Raw genomic sequence first — 24,394 nt, 5'->3', positions numbered from 1 at the left:
GTTGTCTATGGCTGTTCTACTGTTCCCTTGCACTCTCGTTGGAAAGAATACGGTTTGCATAAGATTATATGAATTAAAGAGGTCTACCAGCATCCTCTTCCTTGCACAATCACTTATACAATTAATACTGAAGTCACCACATATAACGAACTTTTTGTATTTCCTATAAAGTGAACCAAGAACCTCCTCTAGCTTTAACAAAAATGTTGTGAAATCGGGGTCTGGGGATCTATAAATAACAACAGTTAGAAGTTTAGCTCCGTTAAATTTAACCACACTTGCACAACATTCAAACATCTTTTCAGTGCAGTACTTTGAAACATTAATTGACTCAAATGGGATACCGTTTTTCACATACATGGCTACTCCCCCACACCGCAAAGAGCTCGTAGAAAAGCTGCCAGCCAACCTGTATCCTGGTAAAGGAAGCCTCTGAATTATCTCCTTATTTAAGAAGTGTTCAGATAAACCAATAATTTCAGAGTCAACATCTATAAGCAGTTCACTAACTTTATCTCTAATACCTTGTATTTTTTGTTGAAATATACTAATTCCCTCATTACTTGGATACCTAAGCTTTGTCAAAAGTGATTCCCTTGTTAGAGAGACTTCCCTTAAGCAGGAATACCTATCAGCTGACTTCAATCTAAAAAAGGTGCAGCTCCAACACCCACTACTGCAGGAATTTTCCCATGAGTGATCCCACCAACCCGACCTATGCTGTCACCTATAAGCTTTGCCAACCTCCCCTTCCCATACCTGTTGAGGTGCAGGCCATGTCTAGTGAAACCCTTCCTGCTGATAGACTCCACAGACACCACTGAAATGTGACGCATGCTTTCTGTCATCAGCGCACCCCTAAGTCTCATGTTATTACGCCTGACGGCTGTATTAAGGTGAGGCAGATCGTGACGCTGAAACAGTTCCACGAAATGCACATTCGTGTTGCCAGTCTGAGTGGCTATCTTTTCCAGGTCACCATCTATGTTATACTCCCCATCCCTACCAATACTATTACCAGCCCCACCCACAATCACTACCTGATCCTCTTTCGTAAAATCCATACATAACCCCCCTATGTTAACAGTCACCTGAGCCAACCCTGCATTAGGCTTCACAATGCTGGTGACCTGGTACTCACTACCCAGCACTTCCTGCAACTGCTGGCCTACACCTCTGCCATGAGAACTACCTAACAGCAGAACCTTCTTCTTCCTCTTCAACTTTGCAACTGTTCTAGGCACAGTAACTACTGAGGTCTGCTGCATACTTCCTATATCTACAGCTACTAGAGATTCCTCTCCACTAGACTCTGACAGTTGGTCATATCTGTTGCAAACACCAATAGTAAAACTATCTGAAAATCTTCTTCTCCTAGCAGATCTCTTGCCAACAGCCAGTTCCCATTCCCCAACCCCCTTCTCCCTCCTCACCCTATCTAGCTGCTCCTGTGCGTTTTTCAACTGCACCTGAAGGGCACAGATCTTACGCTCCTGCTCCTCTATCAACTTACTCTTGCTACATAACATGCAGTTCCAGGAGAGGATCTCACCAGAATGCCCACTGGCTTCCCCACTGCATTCCCCCCAGTGAAAACGCTTCGAACAAGTCTCACACCGCAATCCACTACTCACGAACCTACGGCAAAGCTTACACTTCTCACTCGTAGTAAAATTTAACTTTTTCTAAGTTCCGCTACTACAATAAGAAGATGTTAAAAACCTGACTACAATAATCACAAACTCACTCTACAAGGGAAGTAACGACTATTATTAACAGTGTTAATAAACAACAAATGTGAATATAACAAAAGACTAATACAGAAAGAGAATCAAACGTCTAATGACACAGTAACGAAGCTGAAAACAGTTCCCAAAAGGTTCTTCTGAAATTATTTCACCAGAAAACACTGAGAACACCAGTTGAAGACTACTACAGTTCCTAAATAAACCACTATACACAAACAATTTATTAGTACTTAGCTTTCGATGTGCCGCTACAGCTGCAACTGGTCAGCGCGGAATGTAAACACAGGCAAGAGGTTAAGTTGCTCGATACGAAACACTCACAAATATCAGGTCACAACACAAGAAAGGCAGAGGTGAATGAAGAAACCACTAATACGTCACTTATATAGTAAATATTATCACAAAAACCATTAAGATATGTATCTGAAACCTAAAAATATATGAAAACTTAGAGAGCGATCTCACACACAGTCACTCGCTTATGACGTGGGTGGGGCTGATATGAAACTTCTTGCAGATTAAAACTGTGTGTCATTCTGCAAGGTTCCCAGAAGAGCTTGTGTGAAGTTTGGGAGGTAGGAGACGAGGTAGTGGCAAAATTGAAGCTGTGGGGACAGATCGTGAGTCGTGCATGAGTAGATCAGTGGTAGAGCATTTGCCTGTGAAAGGCAAAGGTCCCGAGTTCGAGTCTCGGTCTGGCACACAGTTTTAATCTGCCAGGAAGACTCTGTTCTGATTGCTCCAGAAATTGGAAGGTTTTTTGCAAACACTTCCACATTCCTAACCACTTAAAAAGTCTTCCATCATATCTTTCTTTAATTTCAGATGGATCTAGACAGAAACAGGTTTAATCAGGATTGTTAATACATTTTGGACATCTTTTACACCAAGTCACTCCATTGTGTCTTTCATCAGATGGTAAAAGCTGTAAATTATGAATGGATCATTTGACACACACCTTCTAGTTTGCTGTAAGGACTCTGGACTCACTGTCAAATCATGCCATTCTTCTGGTCTGTTACTGCTAAAAGGAATATGAGTATTGTGCTCAGTCACATACGTTTTTATAGTGTCTTTCATTTCTTTTGCTGCCTCAACCCATAGCTAACCATACATTTTAGCGACCATGATCGCTCCACTTCCTTATTTTCTGGAATAACTGGCTTCCTTCGAGTGGGACAAATGAAGATTGTGGTACCACTTCTCAGCTTTGCCCCATGACAGCATCCAGATGTTGGAAACAGCTGCAACAGGACTTCACTCATCACACATGAGAAAAGACACGAGTAAAATGACAAATATTTAATAGTAGAAATACAGTGAAACTAATGGGCTGGCAACCTGCACGAATTAGGGGGATATGGGGAGGACAAACTAAATGTATGACAATCCTAATAATGTAGACATGAAAACACATACTGATGCTAAAATCAAGGTGTGAGAATTTCACCTGACCTACACACTGTAGCTCAAAGTCATCAAAACCATACACACGTCTACAAATCTGGTAGGCCTATCTAGCATTTCACTTGATTATTATAACTAAAGCAAAGTCAACGGTATGACAAAATCGAAACAGGCTCACATAGCTAAAATCGAAAATGTGACTTTACTAGGTGCTTCCCCCCCAACTGCCCAAACATCAACAAAACCCACACCCCCAAGACTATTCACGTAACAACATTAAGGACAAAAGTTATCAGGGACACTCTTCCTCTTGCCATACTCATCTAAAATGAGAGTGCAGATGAAAAGCATCTCTTCCCCCTCCCTGTTACAGATTTCATAACTCTCAATACCTATCTATGTTATTGTACAAGCCCCAGTACGATAGTCCTGAATTTCGACACTGTGTCTCGCTATTAAATGCTGATACCCACTATTTCATGAACCTTAATATGAAAAAAATCAACCTGACACAAGAGTTGTATAATCCTCAGTTAAACCCAATTTTTTGTTCCTCTCTCCACTACCCAGAAAACGTCTGAAAACCCAGCACCTGAAACAACAGTGTCCTACAGCCAGTTACCCACAAGATGATTCCCTTTCCCAAACTTTTGTTTTCCAAATGCAGAGTCATTGGTTTCAACCACCTCACCACCTCTGCACTTTCCCCTACAGTTCATAAAGTTTTGAACACACTTCCTGACATAACAAAAACCAATCTAACACAGGATGGTCACTTATGTCTGTCTTGTGAGAACAAAACTCAGTAGATGGACAATAATAAAATATCAGTAACATAATCTTTCGAATGGCCAGCCTAGAATGCTCAAATCAGTAACCCGTTCTGGATAGACAGCCATACGTTAACCCATCAACAATGCCACATACACTTGTATGTGGTCCAAAATGCAGCCACTTAGTTCAATCTCATTTCATGCAGTTGGCAGTGAGACCTAATAACTGCTGAAAATTAATGGCTGTCAACATATTGTTCGCTATAGCCATATGCAAGGACCTACTGGTGAACATAGTTATCATATCTGTAACTAGCAAGAAACAGAATGTAAGTATCTGACCATACGCATCATACAGCCTTAATAATTCCAAACACGAAAACAAATCCATTTGTCACAACTGCCAATATCAAAATAACACGCTGCCACAAACTCTTTCATATTATGCTCACACACAGCACTCACCATGTCAATCAAATGAATTGCTAACATACCTGACAAACAACTTAGAAACAAACTTGTTTTGCACATTACAGAGTGTCACTACATAGCCCAACTTGGCAAGGTCCAGTTGAAATTGCCTGCACCACCATGACGTCATACAACATACATTTACATCACAGGTCACAGCAGGCAGGTGATACCACAAACTTTGGTTGACCGTCCTCTTGTCCTTTGAAGTGAGAATAAAACAAGTCCTCTTTTAGTCCATATTTCGTGGCAGCACTTCTGATACATTGGGAAATTCATTCACTTTTGCTGTCGCTCCTATCAGCTGGTCCTATGAGTAGGATTTACTTTACTTGATTTCACTTGTGGCATTTTTTGCAACTTGACACTTTTTGCTTGAAATACATCAAATTTATCTTGTATGATCATTCGCAATATGCTGTCTGAAAATTACCCCCAAGCTGCATAAAAACTCCCCAGTTTTTTCCCCCAAAATTCCCTTTTCTACCACACAAATGTCCAGCAGTTTTATTCCTTGCTTGAAGAATGTTTGATGTAAGATGGTAACAGCAGAAAATTTAATTTTCGTTGATACACTAGTACAGTTGAAAATTAAATTAGAAGTAATCAAACAAAAAGTTTAAAAGTAATTCTTTTGTTATATTTCTTTAAACTAGTGCTGCTGTAAACTTATTATTATTATTATTATTATTATTATGTAGTATTCTGCCTAGTGGCAGGTCCATGTCTTCGTATGGAGAATTTCTGATTCCACTGTTCCCTGTCTGCAGCTTCTTCCTTCAGTCTGTTGTATCTCCTTCCATCTTTCATGTCGTCCAGATGTTGAATTCTTCTTCCTCTGAGTTTCCCTTCGATGACATCATGTATGAGTCCCTTGTGTCTAAGTACATGTCCAATCCAGTTAGCCTTTTTCTGAAGAATTGTACGCAGAATACTTCTCTTCTCTCCTACTCTTCGCAGCACATCATTATTTTTTATGCGATCTGTCCACTTGATCTTTTCCATTCTCCTCCAGCCCCACATTTCAAAGCTCTCTTTAAGTATTTTTTCTCCTTCTTTCTCATGGTCCAAGTCTCTGCTCCATACAGTGCAATGCTCCAAATGTAGCACTTTATCAGTTTTTTCCTCAATGCCAAACTCAACTTGCTGGTCAGCAGAGTCCTCTTCTTGTTGAAAGCAGCTTTGGCCATGGCGATTCTTGCTCAGATTTTGTTGGTGCAGTGGGCATGTTAGGAAAATAATTTAATTCATAATACATGCAACTGCATGAGGAGGATTGCTCTTACAGGCAATGAAGGTTATTTGACAAAAATTCAGATTCCTGTGGAAGTGGTGAGGCTGTCTGTTAGTTACTACAAATTTGCATGTTTGAAAATTACTCTCGAATATTCTATTCATTAGTTTAACAGCTGATTTATTGTGCAGCGTGATATGGGATTGAACTGTATTGCCAATATTGATCACTTTTGTGACTGCAAGGACTGGGAGCTTGGTCAGTCAAGTATATACACAGAATATCAATGTAGGCTACAATCAGGACATCATATCAACCACAATGAGGTCTGTGGTGACCAACATTGTCTGCAGTAAAAAGCAAATAATCATTAATGACAAATCCTCGTGTTATACCAAACTGTGAAAGACACGTCATACCTATCTTGTACTGTTGTCAGAAAGTCATTGCAGGTGACAGTAAGCATTTCCACCATGGAGGATTTTGGTCCACATGATCAATGATGCAGCTATATTGCGCATTAAATTTGTATAAGTGCTTCCTATTCTACCCTCTCTACAGACAAAACTGCATTGATTGACAAGGTTGAATTAGGATTTCTTGTCAGTGTGTAGTTATAAATGAGAATGATCATTTGAAGTAAATGAAAGTGGACAGCCTTGCACAGAGGCTCTACAATCTCATTATTTGAAAATCAATCGAGCACTGGGACACATTTTGTAGCACCCACCAGACTTGAATGGTCGGTCTCTACACTAGTAGTGACTCGACATGTCACAAATACAAGCAAATCAGTCTAACGAAGCATTTCACCATTGCTGTTTGTTCTGAAATAAACCTGTAATAATGAAAATAAACCATTTCTGCAGCTCTCCTCTTCAGAATTGTACTCCTGTCATTCATGTACTCAATCATTTAGTTATTTCACAGAGTGAATATATTGCAAAATGAAAATAAACAAATGCAGCATAACTATGATGTATTCATGATCCCAAATATTGTAACAATTGTTAACTATTGTTCTACCACACCAAGTTATGAGAAAACTAAACAATACACAAAGATTCTTGTATTGTAGTTTTCCAGCTAAAGGTCACATAAACATTAGTATTAGCAGCTTCAGTTTCTTAGAAAGGCATTATTAGATGATTTTGATAAGTTATATGACTTAACGTTGCAAACTCATTCTGAATAATTATAGAAAAGTATTTTCATTGTAATGCTATGTTTCAGAGGTAATACCCTTATAAGATATTAATATAGAGCCTCCAGGAAGGGCATCTAGTGTTTCGGTGGCTGCAGGTTACGTGAACCCAATTGTTGATAATCAGTAGCTATTAAAATTGAAGTGTTGAAGGCAAGGAATGGTAAACATGAAGATCATAACAATATATGGGCGCCTATAGAAAACAGCATCATTCATTTTTGCTTTTAATTATGAGGGTAGTTCAAGGCAAGTTTCACATGCCTGAAATCATATCTCCAGCTCCTCAGTGGTGAGAGAAGTTTTTAAAACACGAGGTATAAAACAGCAGTGCATTGACTGATCTGTCATTTGTAGTCAGTTGATTCATGTGGAAAGGTTTCTGACGTGACTGCACGATGGGAATTAACAGACTTTGGACGTGGAATGGTAGTTGGGGCTAGACATATGGGACATCCATTTCAGAAATTATCAGAGAATTCAGTCTTCAAATGTGTGTGCCAAGGATATCAGTTGGTAATAGCTGATGGTAGTGTTCAAGTGTGGTGCAGGCCCCACGAAGCTATTGATCCAATTTGTCAACAAAGCACTTTCCAAGCTGATGATGGTGGCTCCATATTGGTATGGGCTGTGTTTACTTGAACAGACTAGCTCCTGTGGTCCAAATGATCTGATCATTGACTGGAAGTGGTTATGTTCAGCTACTTGGAAACCATTTGCAGCCATTCATGGACTTCATGCTATGGATGACAATGCAACATGTCCCAGGCCACAGTTAATCATGATTGATTTGGAGAACATTCTGGACAGTTCGAGGTAATGATTTGGCCAACCAGATAGCCTGACATGAATCCCATCGAACATTTAAAGGACTTAATTGAGAGGTCATTTTGTGCACAAAATCTTGCACTGGCGACACCTTCGCAATTATGCAAGGCTATAGAGGCAGTACGGCTTAATATTCCTGCAGGAGACTTTCAACAACTTGTTGAGTCCCTGCTATGTTGAGTTGCTGAATTATGCTGGGCAAAAGGAGGTCCGACATAATATTAGAACATGTCTTCTGTCACCTCAGTGCACACTATCTTCTCCCAGATATTTGTTGCAAGTCTTTTGTTGTTGGAAATTAAGATTGCAGAGTAGCAGCTGATCTTAAATTACCACTAACATAATGTCAAGATTATTCCCTTTTAGTCACAGGAAAAGTAAAGACTAGTTTCTAGCAGTATCATCATCATCATCATCAGTTTTCTGCTATATTAGAGGGTCCTTTGCCTCTCCATTTTCTGCGATCCATTGCTTCCTTCTTAAGGCTGCTGTATGTTGTACCGTCCATCACGTCATCCAGTATCTGAAATCTCTTCCTTCCTCGCTTCCTTTTCCCTTCTACATAACCTTCTAAAACTGTTTTTATCAGTCCGTCATTCTTTCTTAATATATGCCCAACCCAATTTCTTTTTCTTCTTTTTATTACATCTAGTAACTGTCTTTTCTCTCCCACTCTTCTCAGTACCTCTTCATTTTTTACTCTGTCCCTCCAACTTATTGTTTCCATCCTCTGCCATGTCCACATCTCAAAAGCCTCCAGCCTTTCTCTGTCTTTCTTCCTCAAAGTCCATGTTTCAGCACCATACAGAAGGACACTCCATGCAAGACATTTTATGAGTCTCCTCCTGAGTTCTCTGTCCAGAGTGCTGCAGAAAATTCTCCTTTTCTTATAAAATGCCTCTTTTGCCATTGTTATCCTTGTTTTAATTTCTGTGGTGCACTTCCAGTTGGTGTCTATCCTGCTTCCAAGATACTTAAAATTTTGAGCCTGTTCTAATATTTCTCCATTCAGCATAATTTTTATTTCTTTATTTCCTCCTAGTGCCAATACTTTTGCTTACTGTGTGTTAATTTTCATTCCATAATTTTTTCCATGAGTTTCAATGGTGTCCACCAAATCCTGTAATTTTTTTCCCCTGTGGCTAGAAGGACCATGTCATCAGCAAACCTCAAACACTCTACTTTTCATCCTCCAATTTCTACTCCTTTGTCATCTAATGAGCATTGGTCAATCATATTTTCCAAGTAGAGGTTGAAGAAGGTAGGTAATAGACAGCATCTTTGTCTTACTCCTTTTCCTAGTCTGATCCAGTTTGTACTTTCTCCTCTCACTTTAACTGAGGCTTTTTTTTATGAAGATATAATGAGTTTACAAGTCTTCTGGTTTTCCAGTCCACTCTCTTTTCCCTCATTATAGTTGCCAGCTTGTCCCAAACTACATTGTCAAATACCTTTTCTAGATTGATGAAGCACATATATAGGTCTCTCCCTTTTTCAGTAAACCTTTCTCCCAAGATTTGTAGGAGCCCTATTGCATCTCTGGCGCCCGTATTCCATCTAAAGCCAAACTGCTCCTTGCCAAGATTCTCCTCCATCACTTTTTCAAGTCTCTTATTAATTATTCTTAACATCACTTTGGCTGCATGTGAAATGAGGCTGATTGTCCTGTGCTCAGTGCATTTCTTGGTTCCTTGTTTTTTCGGTAATGGAATCATTACTGTTGTCAGAAAGTCCTCAGGCCATTCACCGCTGTCATATATTTTATTACATAACCTCAATATTTCTCTTATTCCATCTTGGTTCAAGCATTTTATTATTTCTCCTGTTTCTGTACCTACCACTTTGCCATTTTTCATTGCAGCTACAGCAGACTTTACTTCTTCTGTTATGATGGTTGGTCCTTTCTTGTCATCACTTACACTGTTGAGTGGTTCAAGTTCCAGAGTTTCTGGTTTGAGATGTGTGTCATATAGCTCTTTTAGATATTCTTCCCATCTCTGGAGAACATCGTCACAATCTTTGTACACTACTTCTTCGTCTTTACTCAAAATTTCCATAGTAGCACTTCCTGCTCAGTTTGGATCCCATGTCGTAGTCTTTGCTATGATTGTATAGTAAGTCTAATCTTCCCTTCCTCTCCATTTCTTCAGTTGCATCACATTCCTCTTTTAGCCATTTTTTCCTAGCCTGCTCTGTTTCTCTTTGCAATTCATTATTTAACCTTAGGTACATCTTTATTGCATCTTCAGTGTTCTTGTTTTAAAATTTTCTTGTCTCCTCCATCTTGGAAATCATTTCTTGTGTGACCCATGTTTTTTGGCCTTTTCCCTTTTACATGTCCCATATTTTGCTGTACTGCTTTAATGATTCTTTCTTTCAGCATATTCCAGTACTCGTTGGCATTATCAGGTGGTTCTTTGTCTTGTAACGTGTTTAGAAACTCACGTGACAGCTTCTCTGTAATTTGTTCTTTGTTGGATCTTATCTCCTCTACATCCCACTTCTTCACCATGGTCACCTTCTTCAGTTTTTTCATTCTTATTTCTATTTCTGCCGTAAGTAAGTTGTGGTCACTATTAATATCTGCACCTGGTAATGTGTGCACCTTCTTGATTCCCTTCCTGTATTTTTCTTCTACAAGCATAAAATCGATTTGGTTCCTGTATTTATCCCATGGTGATTTCCAAGTGTAGAACCTCCTCTTGTGGTTCTTGAACAGTGTGTTTGCCACTATCAGCTGCCTTTCCCTGCAGAAGTCATTTAGCTGTTCATCTCTATCATTTCTCTTTCCAAGACCGTGACTGCCTACTGTTTCCCTCTTTCCCTTTTCCCACAATGGCTTTCCAGTCTCCCATTACTATTTGCAGCATTTTTTTAATTTTTGTCCACTATTCTTACCATTACATTGTACGTTACCTCTACAATTTGGTCATCATGTTCTGAAGTTGGCATATACACCTAGACAATCAGTAAATCTTTTTGTGCTCCTTTCAGCCTTACACCAAAAACCAGGTCATTTGCAAAGTCCACATATTCCACACATTTAGCCAATTCCTTTGTCATAATCATTCCTACTCCGTTCATACCTTTTACTTCTCCTCCTGAGAAGTACAATACATATTCATCTGACTGTACCCTCCACATCCATTCCATCTTACCTCAGCAACTCCTATGAGGTCCATATGATTCTTTTCCATCTCTCTTTTAAGGTTTTCTGGTTTTCCTGCTTGTAGCAGAGTTCTAACATTCCAGGTACCAATTCTCATTTTGATTTTTTGGCTCCTTTCAAGTTCTCTGGAACATCAGAATTATTTCTTAAGTTTTCTGGTCATAGTGGTATATACACTGCTGAAGAGTGCGTCGTTGCAATTTTGGGTGGGGAAAAAGTATTGGCAGATTGCAGTGATGAAAAGGTACTGAAATGTGAACATAATTTGATTGTGCAGTTTGAAAGGCAATGAACTGGATTCAAGCCCCAACTGGCATGCTTTCTTAACCTATCATACATATATGCAGCTAGCATTAGATCGTTATTTGTGTGAAAATGTTCCTAAGAGATTAGAAGTTTATACAGATATGCACAATGAGTATTTCCCACTATAGCAGTGTGTGTGTGCTTTGTTGAAAACTGCTGTGAGATTAAATGTTTGCGCCAGACTGGAACTTGAAAATAGAAATTTGTCTGTCAAAGGAAGTGTTCTATGGACTGAATTATCCAGGCACATTTTACAATCCATTCTCACAATTTGGCAAGTAAGACAGAGATTCTGGCAGAACTGAAGCTGTAAGGATGGGTCATGAGTTGTCTGCATAGCTCAGTCAATGAAGGTGTATCCCAATAAACCGAGGTTTCGAGATCAAATTCCTGTTCAGCACAAAATTTTAACTATGCATGTGTGTTCCTGCATTGATGTAGTTGCTAAAAATCTAACAAATATAGGAAAGAATGAAAAATTAAATATCTATGTCATTTTATTCCTCGTCTTATGATACCCGTTTTCATTTCCTTTTCTTTTGTCTTGTTTTTACATTTTTGCATTTTATCCTTTCTCGTGTGACCTCTGCACTTGGCTCATTTTTTCCATATTGACACCTCTTTTTGGTTTTGTCCTTGTTTCAGCAGCAATTACTTTTCCTTTTCTTTAAATTTACTGCAAACACAGTTTAACTCCCCTTTTGTTCATTTTTAACGTATTGCAGTTTGCATTTTGTGATGTGCTTTATTTAGTTGATTTGTAAGTTTTCATTGAGTGCTATCTTGGACAAAAAAATTACAATATTGTGGTGATATACTAAGCTGCTTAAAATGTGATACAGGAACTTTCATTTCAGAAAGGTGGAGTAGTGAAAGGAGGAGATGCTAAAAATGCAAGTATAGAAAAAAAAGTAAAATTACAACAAATGTGCAACTCAGGGCTTGGCTCCCTAAATGACATTCTGTCAGAATGGAGCTACATCTACAGTTTTATACCAACACAGGATGATGTATACGTTTTTAAAACCTTTACTTCTCCTCCTCCAGATTCCTTTCCTCATCTTCAACGATGGTATCATCATATAGCAAGCTTTGGTGATGCTTGTAAGGCTTTTCCAACTAGAGAGGTGAGCAAATGTTTTTGCTTTGCATTCATGTGTTCTTTGCACGTCTGGCTTTTGAACTGTATTAGGTTAGTAAAATCTTGGTGATTTGCATGTATGAGATGTGCCAGAATATAGGAGAGATGTGTGTTCAAAGCAAAGCTGTTCAGTCTCTCGGAAAAAGTATGCTGTTTTTGTACTAGTTTTAGGGATTTATCTTCTCATGTATGATGCACATAGCTCTGCTTGTAGAAACGAAAATGACGTGGACATGATAGGACATCCTGAGTAAATTGTTAGGTAGTTCTGCTACAGTGCTGAAATTTATGAAAGCTATTGATTCCTCATTCATTTTATTGCTTTTGCAACCTCTAGTCCACTATCCACCAAATAGAGAAAATGCTGAACAGTGGACAAGCATATTGGAAAACTGGGAAATTGCTTAGGTTTTTAATGCAGTTTGTGCAGTCATGTGCACATGCCCGTATGAGGATGCCCCCCCCCCCCCCTCTCTCTCTCTCTCTCTCTCTCTCTCTCTCTCTCTCTCTCTCTCTCTCTCTCTCTCTCGACCCAAAGCTACTGCCTGCCTGGGCACTTTTTAACATAATTCCAAGATGTCTATCTTACTCAGTAGCTTGAGTGTGCTAATAGCTAATAATATTTGAAAACACATTTCTAGACCAGATCTATTGTGACAGTAAAATCAGAGTATAAAAAACAAATTTACATGAGTATGCAGTTACAGTGATCTATATTGTATTATAAATCACTGCATCTGGTTACTGATGTCAGTTTGTTGTCCATAGTTGAAGTAAGAAATGAGGAGGTCCTTCATAGGATCATCAAGGAAAGGAATATATGAAAACAATGAAAAAGAGGAGGGTCGGGGTAATAGGACATCTGTTAAGATGTCAGGGAATAACTTCCTTGGTACTAAATTTTGTGAAAATGATAACATAAATAATGCAGATTTAGCATTTTTTTGTGAAATAATGTAAAATCTGTGATTTGTAAGAGATACTGCGAAATTAGTAATTTTGTCACATAAAAATTTTATAATTATGAGGACAGCAGTTTATTTATATTTGTAACTGACCGTTATTGGACGTTATAGCTGCATTTTGACTCATAATCACCTCAAGGGTGAGATACATGTATAATCTTAAAATGACAGTTCATTTACTGCTTCACAAACAGCACTGAATCTGGCAAAAACACACTGAATGTAGCAGAGTAATATCAAATTTGGTAAAAATGCTGCATTTTGCAAAAAATAACTCCTAATTTGGCAAAAGATAATTCTAAAATTTGAAATAAAAGCTCCCATTGAATTATGCTAAAACAGCACAGAATTTGGGAAAAAATCACAATATAGGAGAACAATGTCAAATTTGGAAAAACACCACCAAGTATGGCAAAGAACAACACTAAATTTAGCAAAAACTGTAACTCTGAATTTAGCAAAAAATTATATCAGATCTGGAAAAACCACTAAATTTTGCAATAGACATAATTTAGCCAAAAATAACACCAACTTTAGCAAAAAATAATGTAAATTTGGCTAAAATAATGCAAATTTCAGAAATAACAACACAGAATTTCATTAATAATGACACTGAATTAGGAAAAAACACAAAACTTGGCAAAAAACCAAAATTAATAAAAAATATTAGTGAATTTTGAAAAAAAAATAACACTGAATGTGGCCACAAAATGAAATGATTTTCCAGTTTTAATTATCACCTCAAGTAAATCAAGCTGCAACCAGGAAACTGTGTCGTAGAAGTCTGCATCTTTACTCGTAAGGAAACATTCAACCCTGAAAATCAACTCCTCTTCATTCTGGAAAGCCTAACAACTGTATTTTTTTTCCCCCAGTCAAGGACAGAGGTACCAGGCATGTCATGAGAAAATGGGGGAGTGAGGCAAACTTTGGTAACTCAAGGAATCAGCATGTGTGATTGTGTCCTTTGCAGAATGTGCTGCATCATTGTGGTGGTGCAGTCACCTGAGAAACCTTTCCTTGAAACTTCGACTTCACAGCCTCCCATAATCTCTTCAGGAGATTTTAGTAGTATGCTCCTATTATCAGTTGCCCCCTACACACAATCTGTTAGCATTGCACAGTGGCAGTTCCAAGAAACACTCAGCTTCAACTTTGTACTATGATGACTGGTAGTTTACATTTTTCGGAGGTGATGAATCCACATTCCACTGCTTGCTTTACTTGTAGTAATACACCTAGCACTTGTCTATGGTGATAGTTAAAAAGGTCATCTGAATTGGCCTCTCACAGCTGCGGCATGTGCTCTGTCGCCTTGGTTTGTTTGGCTTTTTGATTGGGTGTGAGCAGTCGCAGAACCCAGGACCTGTGTCAAATTGAAAATATGGTGCAAGATATTGAAAACCAATCAGCGAAAGAGTTTTATTTTTTTTCCCACTTGCGCTTTGATACTGGTACACCATTCTTCGAACACTAGGTCTCCACTTCTCTTATAGTGACTGGTTCTTCACAGAGAGATGGTCTGCCACTTCGTTCGTCATCATTTAGACTTGTGTGACAACATTGTAAGAGTCTGTACCACCTAACTACTGTGCCATTTGATGGTGCTTTACCACCAGATGGCGCTTTACTGCTTTACACCTCCACCAACTTAGCATGGGTTATTGCGGCATTGTTCCTTCAAATGTAGAAAATGAATTACAATCCTGTACAAGCTCTGTTCAAAAAATTCTGGAAGTTTGTCCACAAAATTTTTCTAGACTTATCTATAACTGATCTTGCTTGGTCTTCTTTAAAATACTTTCTCCACAATCGATACACTGCCCCCAATGACGTTTCCATTTCCGGAAGCACTCTTGGTATGCTCCTTGCTGAATCGTGTGAGACGTGCTGTCTGCGTATTTTCTTTTATCTCATCTATCATTTCTAATTTTCATTCTTTCAACAGGGTTTTCAACTTTGGAAATGAGATAAATTTTACAGGGGCCAGGTCTAGAAAATGCAGAGGTTAAGGCAGCACAGTGATTTTGTTTTTTGTGTGCGGGTGCTGTATCGTGAATCAAGAACCCTGAATTGTCTCACCACATTGGAGGTCGTTTCCTTCTCACATTTCACGCAGGCATTGCAGCACGTCCTGATAGTTGATTAACAGTTTGTTCCTGTGTCATGAATTCATGTTGAACTAATTCTTGAAAGTCAAAGAAAACTATTGGCATGGTGTTGACATTTGACCCTACCTGATGAGCATTTTTTGGTCTTTGATAACCTCTCCCAATCCATTGGTCTCAACATATCGACCCACGTCCCATCACCAGTTATAGTTTCCTTAAGAAACATTTCATTCTCATTTGCACAATCCAAAATCTCTTCAGATTGCAAGGCAAGGTCTTTCTGACTTTGGCTCATAAACTGCAGGACAAACTTCCAATCCAAGATCCTGTGTCGGGATTTCTTAATATGATCCAACTGAAACATTACATTCTTTTGAAATCTCTTGGACAGTCTGTCTTCGATTGGCATGCACAGTTTCATTGATGTTCCTGACATGAGCATCGTTGGTAGATGTCACAGGGCATCATGTACCAGGGTCATCTTTAACTTCTGTCTGGCCATTTTTAAACCTCGTGAACCATTTCTAACACCGAGTACAGCTTAAGTGTTCGTCACTTGAGGCTTCCTGAACCATTTGGTGTGTCTCTGTAAATGTTTTCTGGTGTTCCGTGCAAAATTTAATGCAGATGTGTTGCTCTTCTAACTCTACCACCTCAAAATTCACAAACTGTGCAACACAACATTCTGCTCAATACAGCACTGAATTATATCTAACAAACTTACAACAGTGAAACTTTCAGCAGTTCCACATTAAACACAAGCTTGTGCAGGTATGCCAACAGCATTTAGCTACAACACACCACCAGTGTGAAATTATGCATGTTGTGAATTTCTTTGAACAGACCTCATACTTTGCTTTATCATTGGACTGTGCACCATTTTGTTTTGGCTTCTCTAGTACCATGCTTCTGTGCCGTGGCTTGGGAATTTCAATGTTTATCAGAACTGCAGACATGTTCCTGCAAACAAACAAAAATGATATATTCTGTTTAAATTCGTAGCTAAACAGAATACGAATATACAAAATATGCCACTTTAAAGTTGTCTCTGACAGAAATTCTGGATACAGTGTAAATATGAGGGGAACCTAAATTTAGTATAGACAGAGAATTGATGTCCATCTATACATCCTCTGAAGAAAATAGGTGTACTGAATAACAATATTGTAAGAAAATATCGGCAAAATATATATACTGCTGAAATGGTACTGGCATAACTCTTTAAATTAAAAGATGCACAGACATTTTGGGTAAGTATATGTAATAAACAGCAAGACTTGTATTTGAGAAACTTTAGAAAAATACAGTGATGATAAGACCTGATACCAACATACTCAGCTGCTATTATTATGTGAGGTTTTCACACACACACACACACACACACACACACACACACACACACACACACACAAACAAACAAACAAGTGCAACTCACACACATTAACAGTAGCTGTGGTAGCTGAAGCCACACTAGTGGCACACTATGATGCTGATGACTAGTGTGGCTTCAGCTGCGACAGACTGTGGTCGCACGCATCTGTGTGTGTGTGTGTGTGTGTGTGTGTGTGTGTGTGTGTGTGTGTGTGTGTGTCTGTCGTCTATTTTTGACAGAGGTCTTTTTGGCCGAAAGCTTATTTTGTGACAGTCTTTTTGTTGTACCTATGTGCAACTCAGCATCTCGCTATATGATAGTAGCAACTGTCCTTTTCATAATATTGGTACATTCGGTCCTGGATTTGCCATTGTTTGAAAGGCTCACCTGCATTTAGAGCACTTGTGGACTTAGAGAAAGTGTTTGACAATTCTGACTGGAATACTCTCTTTGAAAGTCTGAAGGTAGCAATGGTAAAATACAAGGAGCAAAAGGCTATTTACAACTTGGATGAAACCAGATGGCAGTAATAAGAATCGAGGGGCATGAAAGGAAAGCAGTGATTGAGAAAGGAGTGAGACAGGGTTGTAGCCTATCTTTGATGTTATTCAGTCTGTACATTGAACAAACAGTAAAGAAAACCAAAGGAAAATTTGGAGTAGGAATTAAGGAAGAAGAAATAAAAACTTTGAGGCTTGCTGATGACATTATGATTCTGTTAGACACAGCAAAGGACTTGGAAGAGCAGTTGAACAGAATGTACAGTGTTTTGAAAATAGGATATAAGATGAACACTAACAAAAGCAAAACAAGGATAATGGAATGTAGTCAAATCAGCTGACATTGAGGGAATTAGATTAGTAAATGAGGCACTTAAAGTAGTAGATGAGTTTTGTTATGTGGGCAGCAAAATAACTGATGATGGCAGAAGTACAGAGGATATAAAATGTAGACTGGCAATGACAAGAAAAGAATTTCTGAAGAGGAGAAATCTGTCAACACCTAATATAAATTTGAGTGTTAGGAAGTTTTTTCTGAAAGTATTTTTCTGGAGTACAGCCATGTACAGAAGTGAAACATGGACAATAAACATTTTAGATAAAAAAGAATAGAAGTTTTTGAGATGTGGTGCTACAGAAGAATGCTGAAGATTAGATGGGCTGATCAAGTAACTAATGGGGAAGTACTGAATAGAATTGGAGGGGAAGTACTGAATAGAATTGGGGAGACAAGAAATATGTGGTACAGTATGACCAAAGAAGGGATCATTCGAAATGGTATCAGGGGATCACCAATTTAGTATTTGAGAGAAGTGTATGTGTGGGGGGGGGGGGGGGGTAAAAAATGTAGTGGGGGACCAAGAGATGAATAAACTTAGCAGATTCAGAATGATGTATGTTGCAGTGTTATTTGGAGATGAAGAGGCATGTTCAGGATAGTGTGTCATGTAGAGCTGCATCAAACCAGTCTTCAGATTGCAGATCACAACAACAATGTTATTGGAAGGAGGCTACTATTGGTAGTTGTAGAAAGTAGGAGGAATAGCATACAAGTGATCATGTGGGGAGGAAGGGGGGGAGGAGAGATTTTTTTTTTGGGGGGGGGGGGGAATGCTGAAATGATACTGTATGAAACAAACTCAAACTAATTAAGTGAAATACGAGGCTGTGATAGTTGAGTGAATTTTTTATTTTAAAAAGGATGGAAGTATAATGCTGAGCAAGACTGACAAAGTCAAGTCTGTAAGTGAGGAGTCACAAAAATTGGAGTGCACAAGCATACATTCTGTAAGGCGATGTTTGCAGTTTACATAGTTCATATCAGAAACTAACAGAAATCAATTAAGACAGTTTAAAATACAACTTGCTATTTATGCTGTCTCCTTATAAGTTAAAGTTGTGGTACACCACAATTTACTGGGCTTTCTTCAAGTGCGATTGATTTCCTTGACAGTGCAGACAGTAGTTGTAAAACATGTTACGGTGGAGTGGAGAGTCAGGTAAGAGTCAGACATTTCTAACATTAACCACAGTACAGAATATGAAGAGGTACTTCAGCTATTCAGTGTAAAAGGAAGAGTAATGTGTTTGTTTAAGGTCTTGTGCTATTCGTTGGTGGTCTCTGTTGCAGAAGTAACCTGCAGAGAAAGTCTGACTCTCTAATAATGTTCTGTGTGTTGCTTTTCCCTTATCCTGTTTATTACAGAATCCTTTGTTGTAATTTAAGTTCTCATGTATCTGCTACATTATGCAATGTTTGAGGTTTTACGTAGATCTAATATCAGTACTGTAATCTTTTAGATTTTTAGTAATGTAGTTTTCTGTAGTTTTATGAGTAGTGCAGAAGGCATATAAATGACATTGGAAAAGGCACAAAGATTTAGTGCATCTCTTATAATGGAAGAATCTTAGTTTAAAAAAATGTTGTAGCAGAGTTTTGTTGGTAATTTTACACTGGCCATAGCTGTCCTTTCAGTAAGAGATTAAGAAAATGGCAGTATAATATTAAATGAATAAACTATATGATATGTTCATATAACAGTTATGCCAAGTTAGAAACATGTGCCATACTCAGCCTCAGATTTAGAGATCCTCCCCAGACAGTGCTCTCTGCTCAACATTCCTCATGTTGCAACTCAAAGCTTCAACTTGTCAAGGCTCGTTTCTTCCTTCCAAGCAGCACAAAGCCCTCGAATGATGCTACGGGACTAACAGTCCCCGGAGGTTGGATCCAGCTCAGAGTCCGACATAATCACAATCTGTTGGCAGAATATTTGCACTGTTAATCATAAAATAAAATTATATTGCTTGTAAGATTCTCACAAAGCTGAAGAATGTTCAGTATGATTTTCAGTAACATAGGGTCCAGCGAAAGATCCAACAATTTTAATTAATGATGCCTCTTTTATTACACAAATTTGTCACATGTTTATTGCTACGGCTTCTTGAGGTTCATGTACCATTAAAGAGTGATAAAAATAAGACTATAAAACAAAGTATTACATTTTGGAAATGACATAATCTAAATAGTGATAGTATCTCACTGTGCACCCGTGATATAGTCTTCCCAAGCTGTCATTAACACACCCTAACACTTGTTTTGGTATGGTGGAGATTTCTGGGGAGGTGGTACCTTCAAGTTTGTTCAGTATGTGTGAAATGCTAAATTTAAGGTATTTATACAAAAAGAATTACATGCTCCCTCATCTGAGGAATCCACATACCAAGCAATGTCACTGTTTGAGAATTTATGTCGCCAGGGAATTTAACCGTCAAGGAATTCATAACAATGCTGTCAGTGTGAATTGTTTCTCCATATTGTTGGAATCACATTTGATTGCTATTTTGGTGTCATCTTAGTTCAGATACCAGGAAATTTTCAAGCAGTGGTGGATAACATTCTGCAGTCACCATAACTGTTTATTCAACATTCACCTCAGAGAAGTATGGCCCAATCGCACACTTTCCCACAGCTCCATACTGTCACTGTGAAGATCTTCATATTTACATTCAGGGTTTTATCTAACCAACAGTGGAAGTTTATAATATAGTTGGATAGGTAAAAAATCCACTCACCAAGCAACAGCAGGAAAACACACATATAAAAGGTATTAAAGTTTGCAAAGCTTCCGGAGCCAGTGGCTTCTTCTTCTATCAGAAGAGTTGAAGACGAAGGAAGAGGGCTGAAAGAAAAGGATTGGTGAGGTTTAGGAAAAGGGGTAGGGTTTGTAAAAGTCACCCAGAACCTCGGGTCAGGGCAGATTTATTATCCTAAATCTCACCAGTCCTTTTCCTTCATCACTCCTCATTCCCCTTGAACTCTTTTGCCAGGAGGAGGAGCCACTGGCTATGACAGCTTGCAGAGTTAAACACCTCCCACATGTGTGTTATCCAGCTACTGCTTGGTGAGTAGATTTTTTTATCTATCCACTTCATTATATTTTCAAAAAATGATTTTTTTGTGCATATGCAACACTGAAAGTTTGATTGCTAGCATAAACAGCTAAATGGGAACAAGCTTTGTCACCCATCATGAGAATTCAACCCAGTGTCTGAAAATATTATGCATTTGTGAAATTTCAAATGTTTAGTTGCTGGAGTAAAGTCATTTTGTATGAATGACAGTGTAAATATGTTAAGTACTTGCCTTATACTGCAATAGCAGAAGTATGTCTATGAGCAGGCTGACACTGACAAACCTCCGCAGCATGTGTTACTCACTGTTTTCTGGTGTTCTGAATAATAATGGATGAACAGTTGACTTTCACTCTAGAGCTGAACCTGTTTTTCTGAAATTTCTTTTCCATAATAAAATTGTATTATGGAAATCCACCCTTCTCAGCCCATGTTGAAGTGCTTGTAGAATTAACACTGAAATGTAGATTCGTCACTTAAAAAAATGTTTCTAAGACAAATAGACTGAATGAAATTGCTTTGCATAGGCAGCAATGTGTTGCTGTGCAACAGTGAAAATGTTGTCTAATATGTGATATGTTGTTAGTTGAAAACTAAAATTTTTTGCTGCAACCTTTGCATTCACAATATCATCATCCTCGTGACATGAAATCTGCAGCATATTATTTGATCGTTGCCTGTCTTCAAGTTTCAACTTGTTGTTGCTTTACTTTCATACTCCACTCTGATGTTCCTTACACTTAGAATTCCTACCCTCTGTAGGCATAATTTTCTTCCTCTGCCCTTCCATGGTGTGTGCAATCAAAGCTCCTACCACAAGTTTTTATAGCCTAATGTGTGTCCATTATTCCAAAATCTCAACTACAGGTGATGCAATTAACATTTTGTTAATTTTGTCCATCCAGTAGATCTTCAGTGTGTTTCAAGAGCCTTGGTTTATATAGTGTCATCCATGCTTTTGTGTACTTTGAAATTCCTGAAGGTTATTTGTCCATGTACAAGGTTTCGTTTCTCCACCACTGAAGATGTTTTATGTCCATGTGTGTTCACAGCCTCCCCTGCCCCTCCCTCCTCCCACATACTTTAATGTTACAGAATCATGTGCTACCATGTTCATTTGTTTTGTTTCAGGCACGTGAGAATCAAGGTGATAATTGTGACCTGCCACAGGAAATTATTGATGGTCTGAACAGTATCACTATAGATGGTGCTAGAAATTTGACTGTTACTCAGCTTAAAAGTCTGCGTGAGATTTATGAAAAGAAAATCCAAGAAAAACAGGATGAAATCCAGTCCACAGAAATGAAGAGAAATGCAGCATTAAGGGAGGTTGGCAACATTCTACACAGCTCAGTACACATTAGCAATGATGAGGTGAGTGTAAAAGATAAAATTATTTGATGAAATCATAGACTTGTTCAGAGGCTTTGTATATGAGTGTAGTTCAGAATGTATTTACTCATTCACTTCATACTGTCTTTCAAATTGAATTGTAATGCATTTAATGCAAATTGTGATAAAAGTTGGTGAGGGCCTTCCACACACTTACCCTGAAGAATATCATGGTAATTCTGCTGTGAGTGTTCATAAGAATTAAAATTGTAGACTAGAAGCTGGTAATAATGAGATGATCATCTTTTGATTGAAGGAAAAGTAGTAACTTTGTTTCAGGTGTGACAACAGCATTGAAATACTGTACTCGTGGTCGAGTGCACGCAGATTGTATTGTTGGGCGAAATATATCTTTTGCTGTGACAGATAGATGGCAGCAACCCATAAGTTAATGATTAGGTGGATGACCCTTAGTAAACATTAGATGTAATAATATTTTCAACTTGTTTACACCATTTGCTCTGCTTATAGCAAATAAATAGCAAATAAATTTATCTCCTTCCAACCCAACTGTGTGTGTGTCTTTCAGTACAACCAAGAGAATGAGCAAAGCGTGTGATACCAGGTGACTGCTTTGACGTGGATCAAATAGTGGACACTGCCACTTTGGCCTTGTGCAGTATGGCTGCAATGATGTCACACATAAGATGTGAACAGACAAAAACAATCCCATTACAGTATGTAAACCAAAATAACTTTAAAAACAACATGAAACTAGTGGGACAGCTGTGGGGATTCAATGGTTTTTGGCATGGAGAAATGAAATAAACATCATTCATAATATAAAATATATTAGAGACTGGACTCGCATTCGGGAGGATGACGGTTCAATCCGGCGTCCGGCCATCCTGATTTACGTTTTCCGTGATTTCCCTAAATCACTCCAGGCAAATGCCGGGATGGTTCCTTTCAAAGGGCACGGCCGACTTCCTTCCCCGTCCTTCCCAAATCCGATGAGACCTATGACCTCGCTGTCTGGTCTCCTTCCCCCAACCAACCAACCAACCAACCTATATACTCAAACAAAAACTTATTGAAAAATTCAGGAAGTCAAGAGTACATGAAATCCTCAAAACTGGTATCAGAAATTTTCCTTAACCTATGTAGTGTAAATGAAGACCATGATCCCACAACTTGCTCAAGAAGCTGGTGTCGAAAACTTCGCTTGAGCTAGATAGCTCAAATGAAGTCCACAGTATAGTTCTCCAAAAGCTAGTATCAAAAATTCATCTGTGTAGCTCAGGCAAATTTCCTAATACCCCAAACCACAACTTGCTTCAAAGACTAGTATAGAAAACTTCACTTGACTTATATAGCTATAATTAAGTTCAGGATTTGAAGAAACCACAGCTTGTTTGAAGAACTTGGATTAAGACGTTCACTTCACAAATATAGCTGGAACAAATTCCACCATACCAAAAAACCAAACTTGCTGCTCCAACTATTAACAAAAATCTAACTTGAACAAAATAGCTAGAATTATATCCACAAAACCTGTCAATCCTGATCAATCATTGTTAACTGTGGCTAATAACACATCATGCAAATTCATCAAAAAATTCTATTAACATCAGTTTCATTATAGAAACAAAACACAGTCCTGTATGTAAGTTACACACACACACACACACACACACACACACACACACACACACACACACACACACACACCGTACTTCTTACCAAAATATAAAAAGAAAATGTATAAGGTGTTTACCAGCCAAAATGTAAATCTAGACTGGCACAAAGACACAACTTTGATTAACTTCGTAAATTTCTCCCAAACTCTGCACTTGATCTTCACAACCACAAGTCCATACAAATGGAGGATCTTTATCTTTGTTGCCAAATCACCAGCCTCTGCACATACAACAATATACTAGTGAATTTCCTCATCAAAACAAATACTAAGGAAAACCTAGATCTTCGATCATTAACATCACAGTGAACTAACACCATGAAAGCCAAAAATAAATCTGTAGCCAATAACTACCAACACTACCCTGTCTCGCTAACAAAGCTCCAAACCCCCAATTCCGCTACAAAGCACACAAGTAGAATAAAATACCTAACAATCACCACCACATCAGTCCTATCACACACTGACAGTACACAGAAGCAAATCTGAAATGTTGAAATTTAACACCAAGGAGTGCCACAAATACTACAAAATGCCTTCTTCAGACACAATCCATTTCAAATATGCCAGCAGCCATGACATCACACACTACAGTACAGCTATGTCATGCGTCAAAGCAGATAACTGGCCCCCATATTTCTTTTGACGCCAGTAAATATCCAACAATTAAAACAAATTCATTAATATCTATTTCATCAAATCAGTGAAGTACAAGAACAC

General features: G+C 38.4%; 1 protein-coding gene across 2 annotated transcripts in view; it reads left to right on the top strand.

The window, feature by feature from the left end:
- LOC126180216 (serine--tRNA ligase, cytoplasmic) overlaps positions 1-24,394 on the top strand; it is a 69,988-nt gene that overhangs the window by 6,342 nt on the left and 39,252 nt on the right. Inside the window, exons 3-4 of one of the 2 annotated variants that reach the window (XM_049924675.1) lie at positions 11,998-12,267; positions 21,775-22,017. In XM_049924675.1, coding sequence (XP_049780632.1) covers positions 11,998-12,267; positions 21,775-22,017 — 513 coding nt within the window. The remainder of the gene's footprint in view (positions 1-11,997; positions 12,268-21,774; positions 22,018-24,394) is intronic. The other variant, XM_049924676.1, reaches the window with a different exon arrangement.

Source organism: Schistocerca cancellata, chromosome 1, assembly GCF_023864275.1.
Source record: "Schistocerca cancellata isolate TAMUIC-IGC-003103 chromosome 1, iqSchCanc2.1, whole genome shotgun sequence".
Lineage (NCBI taxonomy): Eukaryota > Metazoa > Arthropoda > Insecta > Orthoptera > Acrididae > Schistocerca > Schistocerca cancellata.
Note: the sequence above shows the minus strand (reverse complement) of the source record. Positions and strands in the feature narration are given on the sequence as shown.